At 48.7% G+C, this 24843-nt stretch overlaps 2 protein-coding genes across 2 annotated transcripts; both read left to right on the top strand.

The window, feature by feature from the left end:
* Positions 1 to 331: 331 nt before the first annotated feature.
* On the top strand, positions 332 to 3602 carry CDV56_105311 (ATP-binding protein; the record flags this gene model as incomplete). Its single annotated transcript, XM_026758930.1, has 9 exons — positions 332 to 960; positions 1010 to 1417; positions 1466 to 1566; positions 1617 to 1735; positions 1785 to 2586; positions 2636 to 2822; positions 2876 to 2948; positions 3002 to 3397; positions 3453 to 3602. The coding sequence occupies 9 exons, from the start codon at positions 332 to 334 to the stop codon at positions 3600 to 3602; spliced, it is 2865 nt and encodes a 954-aa protein (XP_026612686.1).
* Positions 3603 to 8845: 5243 nt separating this feature from the next.
* Positions 8846 to 11990, top strand: CDV56_105947 (uncharacterized protein; the record flags this gene model as incomplete). The annotated part of the gene is made up of 7 exons (XM_026759566.1): positions 8846 to 8912; positions 8997 to 9097; positions 9149 to 9631; positions 11273 to 11435; positions 11510 to 11538; positions 11656 to 11679; positions 11739 to 11990. 7 exons carry the CDS (start codon positions 8846 to 8848, stop codon positions 11988 to 11990), a joined length of 1119 nt encoding a protein of 372 aa, XP_026612687.1.
* Between the last annotated feature and the right edge of the window lie 12853 nt (positions 11991 to 24843).

Consider the following 24843-nt stretch of genomic DNA (forward strand, 5'->3'; position numbering starts at 1 on the left):
AGTCGCGGCACAGTTTAGAGCTTGATCACAACAAGACAATGATCACAATGATCATGCATCTTGCGAGAGCGGAAGCGACATATCGCGCTGAAAGGAATAGATATCCTGCATAATGGTTCACTGAACGAAAGACATATAAGGAGGCAAGTTTTCCCTCAGGATTTCGTCAACCTCGAACATCGTTGACACACACAGACCATCAATCATCATAAGTACTTGCCCCAGCTGCACCAATCTTATTGCCAACCAATTCCCCAGCATGGCATATTCTCAAAAATCAATCACTGCATCTCCATCTCCATCTCCATCTCCATCTCCATGTCTCCAAGTCATGACGCCTCCTGGCAGCCCACCTCGGGTGTCGTCCTTGCAGGGCACGGACAAGGATGACCTCAAGGAACTCTTTGTCGACGCTATCCGACAGGTGTTGTCGGAGATGCCCGTTGTGCCTACCTCGTCGCCTGAAAAATCCCAGCTCGCCACTGCCAGCCTGCTGACGGATCTTCTGGAGGTCTTTCAGGCCACTCCGACTTCCGCTACTACTACCGGACACTCGCCATCAGCGTCTGTTGGCGTCGAGAAGGACAACCATCTTCAACTGCCTTGCGACAGTCGGGGCGTGACACCCCCTAACAGCCCCTGCATCACCCCTTCGGAGCCTGCTGCAGTTTTCCAGCTGAAAGAGCCCACTGATTCCCTCGTTCATGTTTCCGACGACCCGAGAGCATATTTAGTCTCTGCAGAGAAGCTGCGACCCAGTGCAAGCGACTCGAAGGTCGCCAGAAATCCAAAATCGGCAGTGACTCTCAATGATGATAATGTTGCAACTCTGAAAGACCTTGGACCAGCCAATGGTGGCCAATTGACGCAGAACACGGTCGATAGCGATGCGACAGGTGGACAACGGCTGGTGCGAGGCGCTCAGGTGTCAAATATGGAGGAGAGAAAAAATTGTGAAGTGTAAGTTCTGCCTTCTATCTGCGTGACACATCGCTAATCTCGGTTTTAGCTGCGACATAAAAAAGAGCCAATACAAGTGCTCCTCACCGCCTCTGCTTAACGCAGATGAGCTTGAGAGCCTGTTGGCGAACGCTGCCAAAACGAGGAACTGGGCTGACTCTCCAGACACGGCAGATAGTCTTGACCTTTGTGAGGCTCGTGAGATCGAATCCGAAGATCTTAGGGGTGACCGTCAGGGTAGTCCCTATCCAGAAGACTCCCATGTTCCCTCGGAGCCTGTTACAATGAGACAGTTGAAAGACCTTTTCCAAGCTGTGCTTGATTGCAAAGCTCAAACGGCTTCCGATGGCGCGGATAATAGTCCCGCTGGACCCAAGAAGACGGCAGAGAACAATCAGGATAGCGAGGACAAAAGGATTCTGGCCTCCAGGATTGAGTACAAGACCGTCAACGAAGCGTATGTCCAGCACTGTCCGTATTTCACATCTGCTAATTATAAGCGCAGCTGGGATTCCAAGGCGTACGAGTACAAGATCGTCGATTCCCCTCCCCCACAGGATGTGAGTGAATTAGACGAATTCGTATTCGTCGTCCGCAAGCGTATCCGTAAGTATCGCCGATCGTTGCAGCTCTTTGAGCGTCTGACATGTCCGCAGAAAAACAAACGCACGATATCATCATCTACGTGGATATCAAGTCACCAGTCCTGCGAGACATCTTGAGATGCATCCTGAAAGACATTAGAACAGCGGGACTTGAAGCCGACAAACCTGCGGTATGGCTACTCATGCTTTATGCAGGCGTTCTTGCTAATAGCAGGATAGGTGGAGCGGAACTTATTGTTCCATTTCCTTCCAGAGTTGAAAAGTTTTGGCACCGGCTCCGACGATGATACCACGGAAGAGGATGGCATGCGACACCTGAGTCTGCTAATCAAGCACCTAGAAGAAGCATACGAGTCAACAACCAGCCAAATGAACTCGCTTCTGGCTCACAGGAAGATAACATACGACTTGTTATGGGCGTTCTTCAAACCGGGCGCACTGCTGTACATGACCTGCCCTTCCACAGGTCTGCCCCGGTGCGTTCGTTACAGCTGCGGCAAAGAGACGAAGACAGTCCGGAAGGGTGTTTGTTTTGAGATCCAGTGTCAGTATTTTGATTACGACGGAGAAGTGTTCGGTGAATCTACCGAGATTTTGCAGATTGAAATGTTCTCCGGAGCACGCAGAATTGAAAATCTTCCGGCATATCCATTGGAATTCCACCCTGACCCGGAGATCTGGTCGCGCCTAGTATCGGCTGGTCGAAAGTTCGTGTCGCTCATTGGCTGTTACCATCGGCAATATGAAGGAAATATGTTCGTCCAACATAAGGATCAACTAATGAAAGTCCATGTCATTAGCAGGATCATGATCGACGCCCAGCAATTCCGGAAGTGGAATCCCAACTATGCAAGACTAACGACAAAAAAGCCCCATACCGATATGTTTGGCCAAATTTTGGATCACGAAATTGTTGACCGTGTCCAGAGTAACGGTATGGATCCCAGCGAGTTAAAGGAGGAAGAGCTAGCTATCTGCAGCCCGACGGTTCTCGGTTTCTCCCTGAACGAGAAGATTTGGGGTAAGTCGACGCTTGACGACCGGTGAACTCAGTTGGCTAATGTCACTAGGAGAATTTGCGGTAGAAAAGGTGGCTGCGATCCAATTCTCTGATACGCCCTTTGACATGTTAGCAATCCCCGAGGACAAAAAGAAGGTCATCAAATCTCTCACTGAAAGTCGGGTCCGCGCAACGACCGAGGGAAAATTCGATGACATCATTGAAGGAAAGGGGCAAGGGGTCATCATACTCCTGCAGTATGTATTCGAAACCTCCCATAGTGGTTTAAACTGCTAACTGGTATGGGAAGCGGCCCTCCAGGCGTAGGGAAGACTTTGACAGCAGAAGCCATCTCTGAACGACTTCAACGACCGCTCTACTCGGTAAATATATGAGCGTTACATCCTCTCAGCCACATAGAAGCTGACAAGTGCAGATTTCCGCTGGAGACCTCAGCGCTCAAGCTGAGCAGCTTGAAGTCCAGCTAACACGCACCTTCCGTGTTGCCAGCAACTGGAAGGCTGTGCTCCTCTTGGATGAAGCGGATGTTTACCTGCAGCGACGGGATGGCCTGCACTTAGAACGCAACCGCCTTGTTGCCACGTTCTTGCGCACGCTTGAGTATTATCCCGGTATCTTTTTCCTCACGACGAATATGCTCCAGGACTTCGATGCAGCCATCCTTGACCGAATCCAGTTAAAGTTGCAGTATCATGATCTGGACTCATCGGCCCGACAAGCCATCTTCAGACACTTTTCTGCTAAGACAGGAGCGGAAATTGTGGAAGATGAGATACGCAACTTCGCCGAGGTCAGCCTGAATGGTCGGCAGGTGAGAGATTCGCTCCGTCCTGAGATGTAGGCGTATACTGACATAATATCTAAAGATCAAAAATGTTATCAAGCTTGCACACAACGTCGCCATGTCTGAGGGGGTTCCACTGCGTGCGGATCACATTCGATCGGCCCTTGGAGCAAACGGGTATACTATACCCACTCCTGGCTCCAAGGTTTACAATAGTCTCTATGACTATTAGGCACAGCTTAAGGGAACGCAAAAGGGATTTTGGCCACTTATTCGATTTGCCTCCTGTGTTCCTTCATTGAATATGTCTTTCTGTTTGATATTTCGCCTATTTAAGGGCTGCGTGAATTCAGAGGTACAGTTGCGAGAAACTAATTTATTCGAATGCTGTTTCCACGGTCAGCTCCCATCAGCCCAGGCGCAAAGCAGACATGTCGATAGCCCTGACGGTAGAGTCTTTCCCACGATCGCTGTCTCTTCTAAATCACAGCTGCAGCCTTCAACTAATGGAGGATAAAGTCCCTCATGGACAAGGCGTTGCGAGCGTGTTGTCAAACCTTTGTAGCGGAGCGGACACTATGTGTTCCTAAGAGAACAGCATTAGAGCGTTTCCGGGTACTTCGTAGGAGAGAACTTGGAACTTGGGAAGTCCTCATGGAGGGCGGGCCACCCTCACTAGGATTGTGGCTTCGAAGAGGCTCACTTTTACCTAATTTAGCTAGTATGTGATTGGTAGTTATCACCTCCAGACTACCGATGACTCATAAGCCTAGCCAACGACGGCATGCGACTATCACGTGCCTTGCTACTAGTGGCCGCAGCTCGTGCTGACAGTCTTCTTCTGGTCATTGAGAGTCGAAACGCCGTCTCAATTCACACAAGGCACAGCACTGCCACAAACGGGAAATACTGTCCAATGTGCTTCACTTTGTGGGAGGACTGCCAGGCCAGGCAACAGGCAACCTAAAACGCGGTTTGCGGTTACCTGCAGGTAGCAGGGCAAGATTCTCTCTCAGGTGTCTGTCACTCATAGGTGCGAGGGCGAAGTGTCCGTTTCAATATCCTAGGACATCATCACTATAGTCAGAGCCTAAGGCAGATTTTGTGGCTATTTTTTGCACTATGGGCCCTCGTCCTTCTTGCTGCGCAATGAGTTGTCCTCAGGGCGACATACCTAATGCACTGTGGCACAGGCAGCCTGCATCAGCAGCCTCCTTTCTCATGCTAGCTGGAGATAGGCAAGCCCTCAACTGTCGTCCACGTGACTCAGTTGCGACCGAGGATCGTTTCCTATTTTTCAGCCTACAATCCAGAAAGGGGATCGTACAAATTTTGGCATCCCTTGCTTTGGAAAATATTGCTACGAGGAATATCCGCCTGGTAGGCAAGGTGGTCGTAAGTCGTATGTATACATATCGTCTGTACTGGCCGATCTACCCGCGCAAAATGCGAGATCCCATTCTTTGTTAGCCTTACCAAAGAGTAAAACCAAAGCATGAAAATACAAATAGAAATATTAATTAAACCAATTTAAGCCAAGCCGGTCCTAATCGTTTGGCGGTTGGTACAGCAAGCTGGTTCTCACCGAGAAAGGTGACCCCAGATGTCGCTGCCACGGTATCTTCTAGGACAACCGTGGCCTGCACACACCGTGGTTTCTTTATGTTCCTGCGTTATTCCGGTCAACTCTGATCTATCAGCCGACCTTTTAGCGGTGGAAGACTGGTCATCATCTCTGCTGAAAGAATGGCCCCGAAAGATCGTGGCCCAGGCGCTGATATAAGGCAGCCTTCATCTCTTTACGCATAGTAGGGTTCACTCATTTCCCCCCACTATAAAAATTAAACCACTTATACCACTTATTTAAATAGAGTGAATGCGAGGAACCATGCTGGATACTAAAGTGTGTACGACGCATCCAAAACTGCACGAGAGCTCGAGGCCAAGCAGCAAATCAGTTCGCCAGAAGCGTGCCCGTCGCAAAACCGGCTTGATGAAAAAAGCGTCCGAGTATAGCAAGATGTGCGGCGCCGATGTTTGTTTAGGCATACGTATAAGAGACACCGGTCGTGTCTATATGTTTTCTGCGGATGCTTCGGGATTTTGGGGATTTGTTGGATCACAGTTGGTAATCACTCCCCCGATATACCTATCTCTTTAATAGCTAATTCGCATTAGGGATCCTATTATCCAACCCCAAGTCAGGTCACTGACAAGGACATTGGCAAGTCGGGAGATTAAGAGTAGGCCCAATAATGCTCCTCATGTGTCCATAGCAATATAACGAACTCCCACAACTTATCATTTACGGCTTTCTGCCTCCTGTCCGTGTTTGCACGGAAGAGAGCCGTAACAAATTCCTCGAAAACATCCAGCTCATCAAAACTGTCGATGCGGACTGATTCAATCCTTCCATGTCGCTTGACACTAGACTCCCTTCCCTTAGGACATGCATAAACAGGATGTCTGCTGCCGTTCCCAGCTGGATCTTGATACCAGTAACCAAACAATACGCCCTGTTCACAAAATAACGGAGTTGGCAAACGCTTGGGAGGGATATTTGGGTATCGTTGTTGCAAGACTGAGTGGCGCTAGGCGATAGCCACCTAAGTTGCTCTACATAACGTATCCAGCCGTGATCATAAGCAACAATAGACGGCGCTCCCAAAGGATCCTCAGCGTTTGGTAGATAAATTGGCTTGTCACGGAGTAACGCTATATGACGACAGACAAATTGCCTACTGAGAGTACGCGACTCGGCGGGCCGGCGGAGGCGCTGGAAGAAGACAGGTTCCTACCAGCTCGTTTGTTGACCTGCTGAGCAAGCCTACTTCCTAAGCTGACGAACGCAAGCCGTAAAGGCTGAATCTCCCATACTAGGTCAAATTGGTCAGGAGACAGCGCTCAGGTACTGACGTTGGACGCTCATGCCCCGCGTGTTGACAGGATTTGGGCGCGCGGGCCTAGGTCCGGAGAACGCTCGGATCAGTATGGCTGAATCTCGTCACTGCTTAGGCGTCCACATATCCCAGGCACACAAGTTTATGGCTGGCTGGTCCGTAGGCTACCTTTCACATCTCACGCATATGTTTAGGCCCCGCATATCTCAGGAAGTAACGGCGAACTTCCTAAGGTCTTCTCTTCGACTACTACTATGCATCTCACTCTCTTCGGTGCCCTGCGGGTTTGCAGACCCTCCCAGAGGAGGTAGGGGACATGGGAGTTACACTAAAGTCAGGTGTTCAGGCTGGCAGAGAACCAGATTTCGCCTTGGAGATCGGGAGCTTAAATGGTTCACTTCCAATATTGCCAACTTCAATCATTAGTCTGGCCGTGGCTGGCGGAAAATGCAAGCTTCACTGGAAAGAACCACTGAAGCAGCGACAGTGTTTGGCCTGACAAATATCAAACACTCGCTGACCCTATTTTTGTCAACTGTCCCAGGGTCGCCCGCGATCTCTTTGAAAATGACCATAGCAGTTCCTCGATACGCACGTTCTCGTCCTCAGCCAAGCGTAGCTCGGTACCTGTGAAGCTGCATTGGTCATCATACGCGCATTTGGATCTTGAACGAAAGACCTGTCTCTAAATGGAAGTTGGAGGAAAGCCGCTTGAAGATCATTCATTTACGCGCCAGTCATGTACGCTTTCCCGTGGGCCTCGGGATGGCGGCCTGGCAGCGATTGCATCCGCGAACCTACGAAATTATAGTATCCACCACATAAGCTCTTAAGTGCGCCCTTGCTGCTTTGTTTTTCGTCTGTACTATTCGCACCGTTTATGGCGTGCTAAAGCGACCCGGTCGATTTCAAGTTAATAGTGCAAGTGTGCACATCAAGTCCGCCTTGCTGGTTTAACTGCATTATTTTTGCAATTATGTCCTGAGGGCATCCTCTGTCATCATGTCCACTCGCTCCGGGTTCTTGATTATGACTTGCGCAATCATGCGCAGGTATCGGGTTGCTTCCTTATACACTTCCCTTATGAAACGGGTGCAACTTTGGAACTGGAGGTTGCTGACACACTTGATCCGCCACGAAGGTGCTCCCAGTTAGGGTACTTCACAGCACTAATTGCTTTCTGTATCACTGCTCGATGTTAGAATTTGCCTTCTGATAGGTGACGAGATCGTACCGGTTGTGCTGAAAGGCTTCTTCTCGTTTTCAGGACCACACCTACTTGTCATCAAGATTTCCTGAAGTTGCTGGAGGACTTCTGTTTTTCTCTGGCAATAGGGCTTCCAATATCGTACCAATGTATCTGATCATCACTGCATTCTGCTATGCATTTCAATAGTATTTCTTGAGTTCCCTCAGAAAGGTCCAATCTGTTCTCATCTTCCGGATCATCGTCAGACAGGTTTATGGACCAACAGGAAGCGCTCCGACAGCCCTGCGCCAGGAACACTGGGAGGTACACCAGACTGCAGCTCCGGAGTCGTTGCTGGCAGAGACGTTGGGAGGAACACCAGAAGGTGTAGCTCCAACAGTCATGCCATAAGAGACACTGGGAGGTACACCAGGCTGTGTAGCTCCAGAGTTATTACTGGCAAAATCTCCAGGTGGAATGCCAGAGGCGGTGGTTTCTCAGCCTTTGTGCCACCAGTTATCGCCCAAGATTTCGCTGGTGGTGTGACTAATGTGGTAGAGACACCGACTGCAGGATTGGGACCGGATGGCCCAACTCCGGAAGCTGTATCAGCAGACGCAACATGCGGCGCGACGCTTTCTTCGGAAGACATTCTTATAGGCTGTGATCGGACAAATAGAAGTTGCTCTCCTAAAACAGACAATCTAAGTTTAGGGATTTTGGACCAGGCCAGCAGTCAGAAGTGACTTAGAATAAAGGTAACCTTACCTGGAGGAAAGGCATTATCAAACTCTTAAATATATGTCCTGCGCGATACTGAGAGCTATATTTACATGGCTTGCACTGAAAATTCCATGGTTAACAGCAAATATGGCCCCTGAAATTCGTGGCGTCACAGAACTGCGGCCGTTGCCTCGAATCCAAGGGGCGGTGAGAAAATGTGCTCCAAGCGCCCAGTACAGTGGCAGTAAGGCACTAGCCCCCAGCCACATTCCCCACCCAATAGTGGGTGGCCATGACCAGCCCAGAGACTAACGTCTGTGGACTGAGGCATGTCTCCATCGCCCTCACTCGCACTACTGCGTAGAGGAAATGATGGGGAAACGATTGAGGGTGACATTTTATAAAGTTACTTCAAATAATATCGTGCGGTCTGTAGACCAGTGGGGCCGCAACAATGTACAAAGGCTGCATCACGTGCGCTAGATTTTTGGGCCAACATTGGGCATCGGAGACAGTCAATCCCGCTCTCCTACTTTTACACACGAATCTTTAAGTTGAGTTCTCACAAGTTGTAGTATCAGTATTCTGAACTATATCACCTTCGTGCAGGGAACCAATTGTTGAACATCCACTGACTCGAAACTACAAGCGTTATCGGGCGATATGAGTAACGACCAGCTTGCTCTATCCAAGACTAAGCTTGGTGATAGCATCGGCGATCTTAGTGCTAGTATTTAGGAGTTTGTCCCACTTTTTACTACCAGTAGGGCGTATGCTAAAGGTGACAGATATTTTCACTCATCAACGTTCTCAGATCTGACGATCGTGGCGAAAGATCGAGAACTCAAGGTTCACAAAATAATCATTTGCGGACAGTCGGGGTATTTCTCCCGACTTTTCAAACGTGACTGGAACGTAAGTCAGCGATGGTAACAGAAGGTTATACCTGTGCTTAAATGGGAACAGGAGACACAAGAAGCTACGATACGACTTGTCGAAGATGATCCTATAGCTATTGAGGCAATGATCCACTTTATGTATGGATTCGACTACGACAGCAGTGGCGGCGACCGCGGTCGTGTTTCCCTGATGCTGTTTAACGTAAAGGTTTACCAGGTCGGAGACAAATATGACGTTCCGAAACTTAAAGCGCAAGCAAGGCAGAAATTCATAAATGCTATCGAAAAATGCTGGGAAATGGATGACTTCCCCGTTGCTATTGCGGATACATATACAACCACAATTTCGACAGATAGAGGCCTCAGAGATCCTCTTGTTAGCACAGTATTGAACCATATTGACGTCTTGTTGAAAAATGAAGATTTCGTGCAAGTCCTGAGGGAGACTATCGGGTTTGCGGCTGACCTCGTTCAAAGTCAAAAGCACATGGTCGAGCTCAAGAGGTACCGGTGTCCCGATTGTTCTGAGAAGTGGGCCGTGGCGGGATCTGTGAATGTTCGATACTGCCCGCTATGCTCATATAACACCAAAAAATGGACGGGGTATATTGTGAACGATTGAAATTTTTTTTTTAACTAGGTTATGAGGCCCTCCACCTACAGTGACTTTCAAAATCAACCTGCCGTAGCCAAGATGTTCATTCTATTTCGAAACTCATGGAAATCAATACTTGGACGGTGAGGTGCGAATTTGAATGCGGTAAAATGGGTGTCACTGTCAGGACTTCCCAATCGTCCTGATTTGCAGCATGTGATTTGACAGCGTTTCCGTCCCATCAATGAAGGAATCCTTGGCATCCGTGTGCCAGCACATTAATTTTTATTCTGTTTGCCCGCAGTCAGGTTATTAAAGCCACAAATAAGCGGCTGTAAACCAGTGGAGAGTCGAACAATATTGATAGATGATCATGCTATCATATACTCTCATTCGCTTCGAGAGAATTTTGTCAACGCAGCTTGTCGCAACTTGAACAAGGTCTTCCATAAAGCTCTCCTACTAAGCCGCAATGCGCAGTAGAGGCTGTGCCTTTACTGACGTTGGCCGCTCGAGGCTCACACACGGCAGGAGCTAATGACTTGGACTCCGCGTAAGTGTATTCTAAGCGTCTCAGCTTTCAAACGGGTGTCTCATATACTGGAACTGGGGTTGCGCTGAAGTGTTTCAAACGATTGTGGCGCTTCAGCGCTTCATCGCTTCGCTCCGCGAACAGAACCTGAGGGCCTGGTTGTATCCACCACATAGCACACTATGAGTAGAAATTAAAACATATTTAATATAAAAAATGGAATACTTCTGTAACCCCATACCTTAGGTTGTCGAGGCAAGGAAAAATTGAGGTCCAGTTGCCGACTCAGCTATGGAGTTCATGTTAACAGACACCGAACCGCAACTTACTATGAAACGGTTGCTTAAGTTCCCAAGGTACTCCTAATATCGATCTCGAGGACATCTCTACACGTTCAGAAGTGGACACGTTCAGAAGTGGATGGACCATGAGGTTGATCAGAAAAATGTGGCGCGACTATGTGAGACAGGGTGTCAACGACTGGAGAGTCACTGGACAATCGAAACCACGTGACTGCGATTGTCTCCAACTCTCCATACAGGACTTGAGGAGAGAGTGCCGCACGGCAGGACTCGCGACTGAAGAGCTAAAATCTCATCAACTACAGTACCCGCACCTCCGCGGGCAGCACAGGCTCAAGGCCGGCGAGGAAGCTCTATTTCTATATCGTGGTGTGTATCCATTTTTCTGGCAATCCCGTTATCTAGCCCGTTCTTGAAGACATCAGTCAGGACCTACAGAATGCCCTCGTGGACGAATATGCGAACGAAAAAGCCCACAATCGAGGGGGTAATATGCAGAAAGATCCGCCAATATCAGCGGGAGAACAATGCGCTCTTCAAAATCGCTGGTGATCTCGACTGTCGCCGAACAAGGCCCAGCGGTTACGACAGCTCACTTTCCAAGACAATTCGTATCTCTGTGCAGCGTTTGACGGGTTACTTGCGATCCCCGGAGTTCGGAACGGCGTGAGCTTTGGGTCCTTGAATAGTATAATGGCATTAAAGTGTGATGAAGTTGGTTTTATCCTTTGCTGTCTGTAACTGCTAATCTGATTCCTCTAGGAGATTATACACTACCTGACGCATGTTAAGAATTTCTGGGCAACCCTCGTCAACCATGACCACACTCGGATGGCCCGCGTTGACCCTCATATGGTTGACTCGCTGCCGCTGCACGCGCTTCGGGGGTCCAGAATCGTCAGAAAGACCGTGAAAGGCGAAATCCGTAATATCCCACAGTTCGGGGCGCACTAACCATTAGCTTTCGATTTCGTCGTGCCGACAGTGATCATTCGATAGAGACGTCCCGACGCTACTTCCGCCGACAGGTGGGATCATGAACGTATAACGCCCGGATACTTCCAAATATGGATCTAGGCCATGCGGCATTACCCTGAAATTGCCAAGAATATCCAGAGCGGCCAGAAGGCTAACCCCAACCGAAGGCCCGAGCGAAGGCGGACGAGAGCGTAGTTCATAACATGGCCGCGCGTGCATGGAAATTGGGCTTCCGTGCTCCGCAAATTAGGGCGTAAAGCAGTCGCCTGACCGACAGATTGCCAAGGCCGCCCTGCTTAAAGCCCGGAAGCTGGACCACTACCACTATGACATTCGAACCTTCGAGTCTCTTATCGAACGAATTGACGGTTGCTTCGCACTCGCTATTTCGAACGAGGCCCCGCAAGCGGTGCTCATCAGTGGCCGGGCGGTTAAGTCGAATGAGCGCTCTAGTGCTCTGCAGGAGCAAACCCAGCGGTTGTACCGTCCTACACCCTCTTAGACCGACTGCATTTGGCGACTGCATCGTCGCGTCCGTCATGCATAAAGGCACCAGCTGTCAATGGCGGGAATACGGAGGCAAAGTGGCAGCCATACGATGCTAGACAGAGGGGCGATCGCAGAGCAATCAGGAAGATCGGTCGCGGTTCGGGATCGATCGCAACCAGCGGGACGATGAGAATTTGCCACGATCTCCCTGCGGTGTTTGAGAACCAGTCCGCAACCACCCCCAAGCAAGATAGAGTCCGTAAACCGCGGATGAAAAACCGACCGACGCATCAAGATATTAGTGGGGCAGGGACCCGGAATGCCGCCATCGCTGATGAATTATGGGATGGTGAAGAGGGCAGTGGAACCAGGGCTGGTCCTGCTGAACACGGACCCTCAACAGGACACAGAACGATACCCAGCAGATCTACCCAATCAAGAACAGGCCCAACGGGTAACGATTGGAAGACGGGAGGCTGCTCGTTGACAAGCCATAAATGTTGGAAGACACAGATGACCAGGAGGTCGGAGAAATTCAGGAGAATCTCACCAGTGAAGATCTCTGCAGTGATCCACCACCAGGACGGAGAGTTACCATCACATTCCATGCTTACCGTGTTTGTGAGCTGTGACAATCCACACGAGGCACAGAGCATTGCGGACCACTATGCGCAGGACCAGAGCAAGGATTCACTTCTATGGTCGTGCGATACTGAAGGTAGCCGTCGATGAGTTCGTTCGCGCAACGATCACGGATGGTAGCTTCACAATCTTCATGCATTCTGGGAGGGACCTAATGGTGACGCGGCATCTTGTGGGGTCAGTGGCACGACTGCTCGAGACCATTGGGAACGATGGGCAAGTCATCGAGGATGGAATCTCGTAAATGGCCCAGCAAAATAATGGTTGGTCTGTAGGCCATGGGGATCCTACCAATGTAGTCAGGCGTCCACAATGGTCTTGCACCTCGTACGGACGCCAGTTGGTGGTCCTCTGTCTGTGCCGGTCGTACGACCGCGGTCTTTCGATCATATAGGTCGGAAGTGCTAGGTCGCGTGTTCCTGGTCCTCCATCACCATGCCTACGCACCCCGTCTTACTGCCCGGGTCATCAGCATCTGACCCTAAGCCCGTAGCCCTCCGCTCTAGTCGCTCCGACCCTCCAGGTGTTCAGACCCTGAGCATTTGTCCGTTTTTGACCTAGAACCTCAGGCGGACATCAGGAAAAGTCTTAAAACCTTATTGATCGTGAGCCTGAGACCGCTCGTACTAGCTGGGACGGGCATAAATTGTTCGTTTGGAAGGTGAGCCTTACAGGAAGAGACTTCTCTTGCAATAGCAATGCCGTACGAACCTAGGCATCCTGCTGGAGCCGATGCTCCCTTCGGAGTGAGGGCCCCACGTGGAGCAGAGCTGCGTGCGGACGTAGGCATGCAGCTGGAATCGATGCTCCCTACGGAGATACTTATTCGTTGAGAGCAGAGGCTACACATAGATGCTCGCCTCCAGATGGCCCGAGGCCGTTGATATGGGTGCCACGCCATTTTCGGCGCGCCTTTCGCAGCGAGATAGAGTTAAGGTCATCCCGATCACCCTGATCACCCCAGATTCTTTGCAGGCAATCGGCGCCTATCTTAAACGAGGTATAGAGACTATTTTGGAATGCACTTTTGTGTTTGAAAAGTGTTTTGCGTTCGCTTTTCTAGATGTGGTCGCGCAAGGAGGGTGAGTATTGGAATATATAAAGACCTGAACTTCCAAGGCTTTGCGCCTGGAGTAGTCGCTCTCATTCTATCCATTTACCTCTTATTGTCGCTGAAAATTTCTGATCCTGGCAAAAGCCTAGAAGAATTCGTCATCGCGAGCCCAATAAGCCAAAGGCAAAATATCAACAACACCAACGACGATGAGGTACCTTGTTCCGGAAGGCGGTTGAATTCTGCCAGGAGCTCGGACGTCTCGCTCATTGTTCAGTTGAAAGAGAATGGCCAGACTTATATTTTTAACTCGGATACCCGATGGTCCCCTTCGCAGGAAGGCTTGGTACGGCTTACAGCTTACGTCTCAGCAACGTAGATTAGCCGTTGGCATCAACTTTACTTCAGCCTGGTCCTAAGTCTTTCTACCAGAGCGTGTCCTGATTCTGGAGGGCTTGTCGGGACCCAGAAAGCACAGGTGCGCATTCTTGAAGTGCCCAAGAAATCCACCATCCGTAACGACAAAACCACACGAGCACTTCGTGATACATATTTCATGAGTGCTGTTCAAACATGTCTCCCAATAACTCCATGCCAACCCCCGCCAGGTAGCATCTTTTCTCGCTATATCCTTCAGTATCCCTTCTATCCCAACCCACGCTTCGATCGCGAGGTTAACCTCTCCGTTCTCAAGAGCGACGTTCAAGCAGTCCAAGTACAAGTAGTAGCAATTGGCTCTGCTGTTTTCATCTAATTCCTGCTGAAGACCCCATGCGAGGTAGCGTGAAAACGACTGAATAGTATAGCGCGTGGCAAAGTCCTTGGTCACAAGGAATCCACCCTTTATAGTCAAGGTTGCATGTAGGCAGCCGGACGGTATTGTCAAAGCGTGACCCGAATTTGTCTGGAGTAAAACACCACCCTCTAATAGAGGTGCTAGTCGAATCAATTTCGCCAGTTGACCACTTTCACTCGCCATCAGCGACAGATTCCTTTCTGTCGGAGGCCACATGAACCATATTTTCTCACAGTCACCTAGTGGGACAGAAAGACCTTCCATTCCGTAGTCTCTTCTAGGTCAGCTCTTCCCACGGTCATCGTTCAGAGGTGCCTACCGATATGAATCTGGACAACAGAAAACGTCGGCGTGACATTAAAGGACACTTGTTGTTCCAAGAATGGAGTAGCCGTCTCGAAGAATTCTTCAGAAACATAGAAAGGATACCGGGCGATAAGTGCTGCCGGCATGGCACCTATGATATAGGTGGGATTTCTATAGTCTGGCTGAGCCAGTTGGCAGTAAGCAGCCGTCGGGTCCCCTTTCAATTCACCGCGTTCATAAACTCGAAGGTCTAGTGTAACATTTTCAGTATCCATCTCTGGATTAGGTTGCGGAAGACAGGACACGTGTTACCCTTTCTGGCTAATCGCGTCGTGGCGGACCAGGTCTCTTGAAACCCAGGTTGTCCCGATGACCAACAACCCGAAGCGGATAATACTCGAGGCGGGGAACTGGTAGAATCGGTCCAGAGCGACAATACACTGGGCGGTATATGCTCAATTCCGGAGAAGGAGCACGCAGTTAATGTCCGGATAAGACGAGGATCGAATCCCACCAGGCATTGTAGTGTATGTTTGATTTCTTCGACGCTGCCGTGCTGCAGGTGATTAAAACGAGCCTTGCCATTTGAGTAGCTGTCGAAGGAGAAGCATATGAGGAACATACGGAGGCAACCTTAGGAGAGCTATCTGTCGGTAACACCAGGGATTCCGGGGTTGGGCACCCATTGCCACGCATTCGATCTTCTCCCATTATGGTTTTGTCCATCGGAATGATTTTCCAGGTTGGAACTCTAGATTGCTGTTCGTCAGTGTTTGTAAGAGGATTTGTAGGTCGCGCTGGAGCTCGCCTGATTGCCCTTCTCCCTCCCCTTTCATGTTTCACGGTCAACTGACGGGCCTTGTAGGTTCGTCCTTTGAGATGATTTCGAAGATTACTCGTCGTCAAGAAAGATTTGTTGCAATACGGGCAGGTCCTCATGCAAGTGGCCACTGTCAATTCTGCATTCCGCCACGGCCAATTCTGGTAAATACTTTTATGTTCGTCACAGGTGCAGCCCCGAAATCGGATCTGAGTATCCTCACTGCTCATATTTGTACCACAACTAGGGAGGAGACTCATCTGCCACATGTGGTGGTATGGATTTGATTGTGGTATAAATCAAGGGTGATGGCAGCTTCAAGAAGAAATAAAATTTGCGGAAGTTCAAGTGATCTTCGCCTTATATATTAATCATGGGCAATATAAAATATTCTCGAAAGTGACTGTCAGCGGCCACTTGATTGTTAGGACAAGATTGAAATATTAGAATGGATTAAATCGTTTCAATCGATTAAATCAATTTAATCGGTTTCTTCGTTGCTTATTGGCCAATGAAAACTTTGGTCTAGAACCAACAAACTTGGCCTGCCTAGCAAAGAACTTACTAGCACCTTCTACCCCCGATAATTTTCAACCATCCCCATCTTCCCTTGTCACATTGGCAAGATACAGATCTGCTACATCTCCATGTGCGTTTTAACCATCCTTTAGGATCAACTTCACTGGTTTCTGCTGGGGTTCGAATCGTTTGAGTGGATGAATTCCGATTTGTCAGACTTGTTCTCAACTGCTCGGTCGAATACACGTCTATAAAGATATTTTAACCTCTAGTTATTGAGCGCCAAAGGTTTTGGTGGAAGCCAGTAGATTTCTGCTGCCTTACCAACTTTGCTCCTGGTGAATTCTATTGGTCCTCATTTTATTGAGGGTCAAAATGGGTTAAATACTCCGAAACGCCCTTCCACCAGTCCATCAATCAGAAATAATTCAGCGCAATATGGTATTTTTACATTCTGCATCAGGAATGGTAAGTAAACTCTTGTTCTCTGTGTCACCTGCTTAAGTCTCCAGTTTGACGAGGTCAATGAGCTTCCAAAATCCTTGGCTCCTGGAGATGTTCAGGTACATCTGGTCTCCTCTACCTACAATAAAGCGATACATAATGCTTTGAATAGGTTGTGGGGGCCTTCTTAGCTCTAATGAAGCGGTTATCAAAAACTGCCCAGAAAGATATCCTTGCGCAACTTCTTTCACGCTGCTGCGCAGATATCCTCGGAACCGAAGGTACTGATTAAGCCCAACCGATTGGCAACTAAGAATTGCTTAAACCTTCACAGGATCTTCCCCAGGAAGCCAGTATGTATCAATGCAGGATGTGCATATTCAGCCTCTGTATACAACAAATGGTGGTAAGATGCAGGTCTACGGGTTCATTTCTGCCAAGTATATGGACCAGTAGCAGCACGACTGACATCCCTGGACAAGCAGCCATGGATCCGATAAATCAAAGCGATAGATACGCGGACACCAGCATCCCAAGTCCAAGTGTTATTAGCAACTTACCTGGTCATAGAGCAGATGAATTGGTCAATCTTCATTCTGACACTAAACTCTTGCAGAACGCTTGCGTGCGTCGCCTATCCGGTGCGCATTCCCTAAGTACGGAAGTGATGGCTCAAGTGCCTGGTTTGAAGAGACCCATCAGCGATGACGATGACATGAACCCAGCTGAAGTACCCCAAGCCTTTGAATACTATGATATCCACAACAATGGCCGAAAAGGCTATGTAATCCGCCCAGTCGTGTTCGGCCTCCCTCCTTGGGAAGAGCTTCAACAACTTAAATCGATAGTGCACAGAGTTCAATATGAGGTTGGAGATATTGTCTATATTTATCTCGGCAACAGTGACAATGATGGAATTGCTCTTATCCGCGAAATTCGAGATCTTGGCGACGGCCGAGCGATGATTTGCGTTCTCTGGTATGCCGCGTTTGAGGAAGCGGTGACTTACAAATGCAGAAATCTCCATCTTTGGCCTCGCAAGCATACGCATATGGTGACTAATCAGCTTGCGGTCCTGATGTGGGATACCGCAAATGGTAAGGTGACTGGAGATGCTCTAAGATCATTGTGTCACGACAAGATTCTGGACGTTTGTGGGAATGGCCGTAAGATATATAATCGGCAGCATAGATCTTTTTCTTGGACAACAACCTACTGATTCGGTGAGAAGTTGGGATCTCGATGATTTAAGGGTTAAAAATTTTCTTATGCTTCCCCCTGTCTCATTTGAAACTAGTAGATCATGTGCACAGAAAAATTAAATCAAGGATTATATTAGCTCGAAATATGGAGAAACCTTCGCAAAAGTTTTTACTCTCAAGGCTTTATCCCAACCATGGCAATGATGTCTTCCTTCGGCCCGTACCGGTTTCCCAAATCGGCCAATAGTCAGAATACACAAGTGTTGGAAACGAGTGCTGGCAGTAAGCTTGGTACAGGATTAGTTGAAGGGAGCCAATAGGAGCGGCTTTATGAATTCCAGGGGAATTGCCTCGGCTGTGGCCGAGTCACATGAGGGGTGGAAACCTTGGTTCCACTATTTCTGCTCTTTAAAAATAGTACATTCGAACGGGAAGACCGATACATACTTAAATGGTTGAGCACTCTTTTGAGGGGTGGATGAGTGTTGAGGCACAATATATTCATCACTTTTCAGCACCATCCGAAAGGCCTGGTTATAGAGGCTAGGGCACTGTGATCATATTCAAGAAGATGCAACGAAGTGATCAACTTGCATTTGGGTAGGCCTGAAGAAATTGAGTGCTCTCTGACGAGGCATGTTACTGGCGATACAGCGCATTGAGTGGGGCAAGTACGTATCTAGCAGCTCCAAACTGGAGCGCTCATCATCACTTCGCGCAAGCTGTGAAAACGGTTGATCACCCTTGGGTTGAGCTAAACATTTTATGAACTAGCGTTGGAAATTAATGGCTGCCTTGTTCGTATTAGACCAGGCAGATCCGAGCCAGGTCCCCTACCAAGCGCCACCGTTCTATGTCACTCGAGGAGAACATGAGGTCTTTTCTAGGTATGATATACGAATATATGGCTCAACTTAAGAGGCTTGCGCAAATGTGAGTTATAGCACCATGAGCGAAACCTCTCAGACCAGTTGACCACCGGAGAAGCATTTCTTATGTTGATTTATGGAATATCTGGGCCTTTCTATGTGGTATGCTACATAAAGTTATTCATGAAAAAATATTCATGGTTATGGGTTAATATGAAGGGTTCTAACACGGGAAGCTTGGCCCAGAAGGCATCCAACAAGAGGAAAGCCTTCTTGAGAGAATCCTCTTGAGACGAAATCAGGCACGTGAGGATCCCATCAAGAGAGAATGCCAGATATGATGTATCCAATTACGTGAAACAACTCATCAGGATGGGCACGTTCTAGAACATCTGCCTCATACCGAATTTGGAAATGAGAGGTGTGCATATCGGCCCAGAATTTCTGAATCGCCCATTGCTGGGTGCTCCACGGTTAATTATGGCTGCACAAATGCTTGGCTGGCACCCATGCCTGTTTTGTGGATGGTAGTATTGCGCTAAGCGTTCTTCGGCTTCCCCAGACACATCTCCACCAATAGTGAGTGGCCATGGCCAGCCCTTGCGGTAACGAGACCAATACGATTTTCATAAAATTCGATGGGGACCTCGCGATGGATGAAGAAACAATGGCGTCTATTGCACGGGATATTGAACTCTGAATGTAGAGCAATTAGGGTGTTTTGGACCTCTGTCGTGGGTTCTATGTCCATAGTGGTGCATAAGCTTCAGATCAGAAGCCCACGCAGGCAGCAAACCGTTTGGGACGCCAGTTGGCTGTCCGCAGGCCCAGCTGGCTCACGGTCCGCGGCCCGTGGTCTGGCCAGGATTGCAGACGACTGTTCTGAGGCCAGGGGCCAAAGTCACTGGATTTCCGTCCCTGGGAAAGAGGCTTTGGCTTGAAAGCTCCTGCTTGTGAGCGTTGGCTTTTCTGTGGTAACGTCCCATGGCCCGATATGGCTTGTAATCGTCGGCTTGTCGTCTTGCCCAGATTTCGGTCTTTACATCACGGTCTATATTGGATCATTAATCTCGTGGGCTTTTTGTCTCGGTCTTTGTGTCACCCATGGTTTCCTGGCCAGCAATGCTGCTGCTCAGTCTCAGAGTAACCGCGGAAATGTGGCCCTCCACTCGGTCACTATTTCCTAGGTCTTCGTGGGATTAATTAGAAGCGTTTACAATCTACAAGCCCAAGATGACCTGTTGTAGACCGGACGAGGCAATCTGCCTAATTGTGGCTGCGGAAATGCTTGGCAGCCACCCTTGCCAATGTTTTGTGGACTGCGGAAGACTGCAGGGCTAATCTTCTTCGGCTGCCCTAAATTGATCGAAGTGGGGTGTATTGTCACGCGGATCTCCAGGTGGTCCCCTTGTTGTAGAGGCTTTATCATTGTTTCCTACTCATACCCCGTCAAGTCAAGCCTTATCTCAAACAAGACACCAAGAAAAAAGCCTTTATCGCCGGCTCTGCTCTTTTGATAGATCTTCGTCATGAACAATGCTGATGGCCAGAAGGTTGGATGTCTCGACTGTTCGTGATTCGCGAAGCTAACACATTCAGAAGCTTTCTAGGCTAGCCCGAGTTCGTGAAAATCAACGCAAAAGTCGTGCTAGGAAGCATAGGCTTGCGTCTGCCAAAGAAATTGCGAAGCAGAAGGACATTGAGCGGAAGTTGTTTGTCCAGAAAATGGATGCAGAGAACAGAAAGCTTAGAAATTTTTTTAACCTTCTTAGGCATGCAGCCCAGTGTCATTGAAACGTATCTGCATATGGAGGACAATTCGAATACAGCTCGGAACAACACAATTCCTGCTCTACAAGGCTCTGAAGAAAACACCAAGTTATCATACCAGGGGAGCAGGCGCACGCATCCCTGTTCATTTCGTTGGGATTCTCAGGACAGTGCTTCATTTGCAGAACCTCAAGAACTGTCAGTATCTCATAATAGCTGTCTGCAAACACCAAGATGTGTCAAAAATAATGCTTCATATGTCAAACGACCGGAGGATTCAGTATCTGGTGCTGCTGCTTGTGTGCAGACTCTAGGGCCCGCCAAAAACATTGCCACAATTGCAGGACCACCGGAGCAGCTAGTAGTTAGCGGCGCCTATCAGCAGTCTTCAGGTCTTTCCAAGAATAAATTTCCATGTCTCGAACGATCGGAGGACTCTGTACCTGGTGCTACCTGCCAGCAGTCTTGTGGCCCCAGCCAGGAACGCATTCAAGAGGGGCACGATTCCCGACCGTTGTCGACAGATGATTCCTTATGCGGCTGTCAGCCGACTGATGGAGATTTGGACCCTTGGCCTTTCAATGACGAAGTCCCGAATAGCACTCTTTGTGCAGTTGCGGAGCAACTAGTCAATCATTATAATATTCGCGGCGTCGATATCGCTGAGATTCGGAGAAAGCTGCGACCGGGCTTCTCGACGGCGTTCTGACGAAGGATGCAGAGTCCAGAATATCTTATTAGAGGTGTTAGATGAAATTAGCAATGATTGAAACGGGTCGCAGACGAGGGGCTGACCGGAACCACGCATTAGAAATGGTCATAGTAAATCATAACCGCCATCTCGTCAAGGTATAGGTGCTCGTAGGATGGCAGACAACCGCATTGACAAGCTGAGAGCGGGTAATATATTGCTCAAAAAATCATATCACAGGTGAACTCCATGGTCGATAGAGCTAGGTTGGGAGCCGATTTGTTAACGTCGATGAATTTGAGAAATCCTCTGGAAGGATTCCATCAGACCGTACACCGCTACTTTTCCCCCGAAGCTTTCCCCACGGTTAGCTGGGTGTGACAACTGACACAAGTTTGGGTTGTATGATCACGTGACTTAACATCGCCGCTGTGCCTTGGAAAACTGGACTTGGCGGTAACGACGATGAGAGCACAAACTCATCTACTCAAAGTATTTACTTGTTATGGTATGCAGAGCGGTCGAACCCTACAACATGGCCTGCAAAATCAATTGCCAGATGATAGTTGTTTACCGGCTAATCGCCATGAAAAAGAAAGCCTCGCAGGATCATTGACATCTTTAGGGAAGAGATTTTTTGTCTTACGCCAGTACCTACCTTTGTCGTCGATCCCTCTCTCTGCATCTTCGAGGTGCCCGACAGTCACCATTCCGTGACAAATTTATGCAGGGAGATATTGTTGGTTGCTGTAATAGTCGACGTCCCACTGTCCACATTACCTTTCGCTCCAGTTTCCCCGTTCTTCTAGGAGCAATACGGATCGCCATCTCCACGAAATCTGTGCAACTGATCAATCGGCCGTTGAGGGCCCCGTCCTTTGATGATGACACCCATTTCTGCTGCATCCCATTTTACACATCTCGCCATCGAGGTCGTTTGATAATATGCAGAGAACTCCCCAGAACGTGGACAAGCTTCGTGACAGATAGCGCTTCGTTCACTTGGCAGCTAATATTTCGGGAGTACACTTGCGGTGAAGATAAAACAGGAGGACAGCAGAAGGACGTTCACCTTACACGACGAGGAGTGCGGGCTGTCAACGTCCGAATTCTTCCCGCGTATTCGCAGTCCGTATTATTGGACTGTATCAGCTCCACATATACCTCCAAGATAGACCCCACAGGAACCCGATGAGGTATGCCGTTCGTAAGGCTGAATTTTCGGCGATACGGGGATTCAGCAGGCAAAGGAAACAAATCGTCGGCCGCTCATGTCGAGCGTTAAGGAGTCGATGCTCCCTACGGAGTGCAAGTGTCTCCCCAGGGAGCATCGACTCCAACTGGGTACACCGGTCCGCACGTAGCTTCTGCTCCACGCGGGGTCCCTCATTGACTCCAGCTGGATGCATGGGTCCGCGCGGCGTTTCTGTTCCAAGCGGGACCCTCACTCCGCAGGGAGGCTTGACTCCAGCTGAATGCATGGGTCCGCGCGGCTTTTCTGTTCCAAGCGGGGCTCTCACTCCGCAGGGAGGTTTGACTCCAGCTGGATGCACAGGTCCGCGCGGCGTTTCTGTTCCAAGCAGGACCCTCACTCCGCAGGGAGGTTTGACTCCAGCTGGATGCACAGGTCCGCGCGGCGTTTCTGTTCCGAACGGGACCCTCACTCCGCAGGGAGGCTTGACTCCAGCTGGATGCATGGGTCCGCAAGGAGCTTCTGTTCTTACTAAATGCTAGACACTTACAAGACCTCGTCTTCGATGGCTTGTCCATCGTTTCCAATACTCTCGAGCTGTTGCTGACTGGGACTCTCCAGACCCCACAGAAACGTGCATTCTCGTCGTTGTCTCGCACATGACAGACTACTATGCTCTTTTCTTCAGTTGGATTGTGAGAGCTGACAAATACTTCGCCCGATGTCTTTGAACACTGGTCACATATCCAATAGAATGATTCTCGTTCATTTTGAGAGGAGAGGCTCATAGAGGTTCGCCTCCAGATGGTCCGGGCCCGTTTGATATGGGTGCCACGCCATTTTCGGCGCGCCTTTCGCAGCCGACTTTATCAGCGTCGGTGGACCTTTAGCCCCACCGTTATTGCACCCCTGTAATTGCAAATCCTTCCCAATTCTTTTTCTGAAAAGACTCCAACAATTTTGGAGGCTTGCCTAACTAAGTTACAAGACTGCAAAATATGAGAAAGTAGTAGCAGCCATCTGAATCAGCCTCTTGCCAAATTACAACACAGAACAAAAGAGCAGGTGAAGCAAAGTGGTCGCCCACAACGCTTGCTTTGATCACCCTGCTCACCCAGACCTTGAAGATCCCTTCTACTTTTGTAACCCAACGATATGGAAGGAGGCTTGGCAGGTCGATCATCCCAAAAGGGATAGTATACTCCCTTAATGATGCGCTGGGTGTCTCAGGTGCTTGATCATTTTAAACAGAAATATCCCACTTATCTCAGAGCACCCTCCGAATTCTAACTCTGACTCTCTCATGATAAAGGAGACGACAAAGTAAGAATCGTAGGGAAACAGACAGATTAAAGCAAACACTCTCGCTACTGAGGCGAGGCATCTGCGAGGACTTGGAGCTTGGCGGATATAGGAGGTCCAGCAAAAGAATTGAGCAAAGCAAGCGAGTTGAAAGCTGCTGCCTGGGTTTATCTCTAATTTGCTGCAATTGTGCTAAGGTCCCTGGTTGTAGCAGCACACCGAAGATCTAACCTGAAATAGAAATTGCCAATGGTAAGGCGAAGGCTCAAGGCCAATGGGAGATCGTAACCGATGATTACCCATCAGCTGGCTGAACGCTGAATCTTAAAGGAAGGAACGTCATTTCCAATAGAAGTGCTCCTCTTTGATACACAATTTTTTAATTTAATTAAAATTTCTAAGAAAGATATAATTAAGCCGGTTCCTGTTTAAGTTTTTAATAATTCTAAATTAGAACTTAGCATAGGGTTATTGTTCGCAATTATTATAATTATTTTTATTATCTATTTATAATGATTATTAGTTTCTGTAAAAAATCCTCGTTCCCTCGCTGTCCTAGGATATTATCTACCTACTAATCCCCGATATCCCCGTGCACGTGACTGTTGATTTCTCTAGCCTCTGATGTAATTTGATGATGTCCGTAGTTCCAGTCACAAACGAAGGTTCAGTCAATGCTAGAGAGATAAAGTTAAGCTCATCCCGATCACCCGCTGATCACCCGCTCACCCCAGATTTCCTGCGGGCAATCCCGCCTATCCTAAACGAGGTATAGAGATTATTTTCGAATGCAATTTGTGTTTCAGACCACTCTTGCATTTCCTTTCTTAGACTTCGATCGCGCGGGGAGGGTGAGCATAGGAATATATATAAAGGCCTGAACTTCCAAAGCTTCGCGCCCGGAGTACTCGCTCTCATTCTATCCTGTTATTCTATTATTGTCGCTGAAAAATTCTGAGGATGGCAAAGCCTAGAAAAATCCGTCATCGCCAGTCCAATAAGCCAAAGGCAAAGCATCAACAACACAAATGATGAGGAGATACTTTGTTCCGGAAGGCGTTTGAATTCTGCCAGGAGTGTAATGCGGACGTCTCGCTCGTGATTCGGTTGAAAGACAACGGTCAGATATACATATTCAACTCGGATAACAGATGGTTCCCTTCGCAGGAAGGCTTGGTAGGGCTTTTTCTTCCCTTTTCACTCTTCCTTTTTTTCCCCCTTTTCTTATTCTTTTTTTTCCCCTTTTCCCCCACTTTCCC

The sequence above is a fragment of the Aspergillus thermomutatus genome (genome assembly GCF_002237265.1).
Source record: "Aspergillus thermomutatus strain HMR AF 39 chromosome Unknown NODE_161, whole genome shotgun sequence".
In the NCBI taxonomy this organism is placed as follows: Eukaryota; Fungi; Ascomycota; class Eurotiomycetes; order Eurotiales; family Aspergillaceae; genus Aspergillus; species Aspergillus thermomutatus.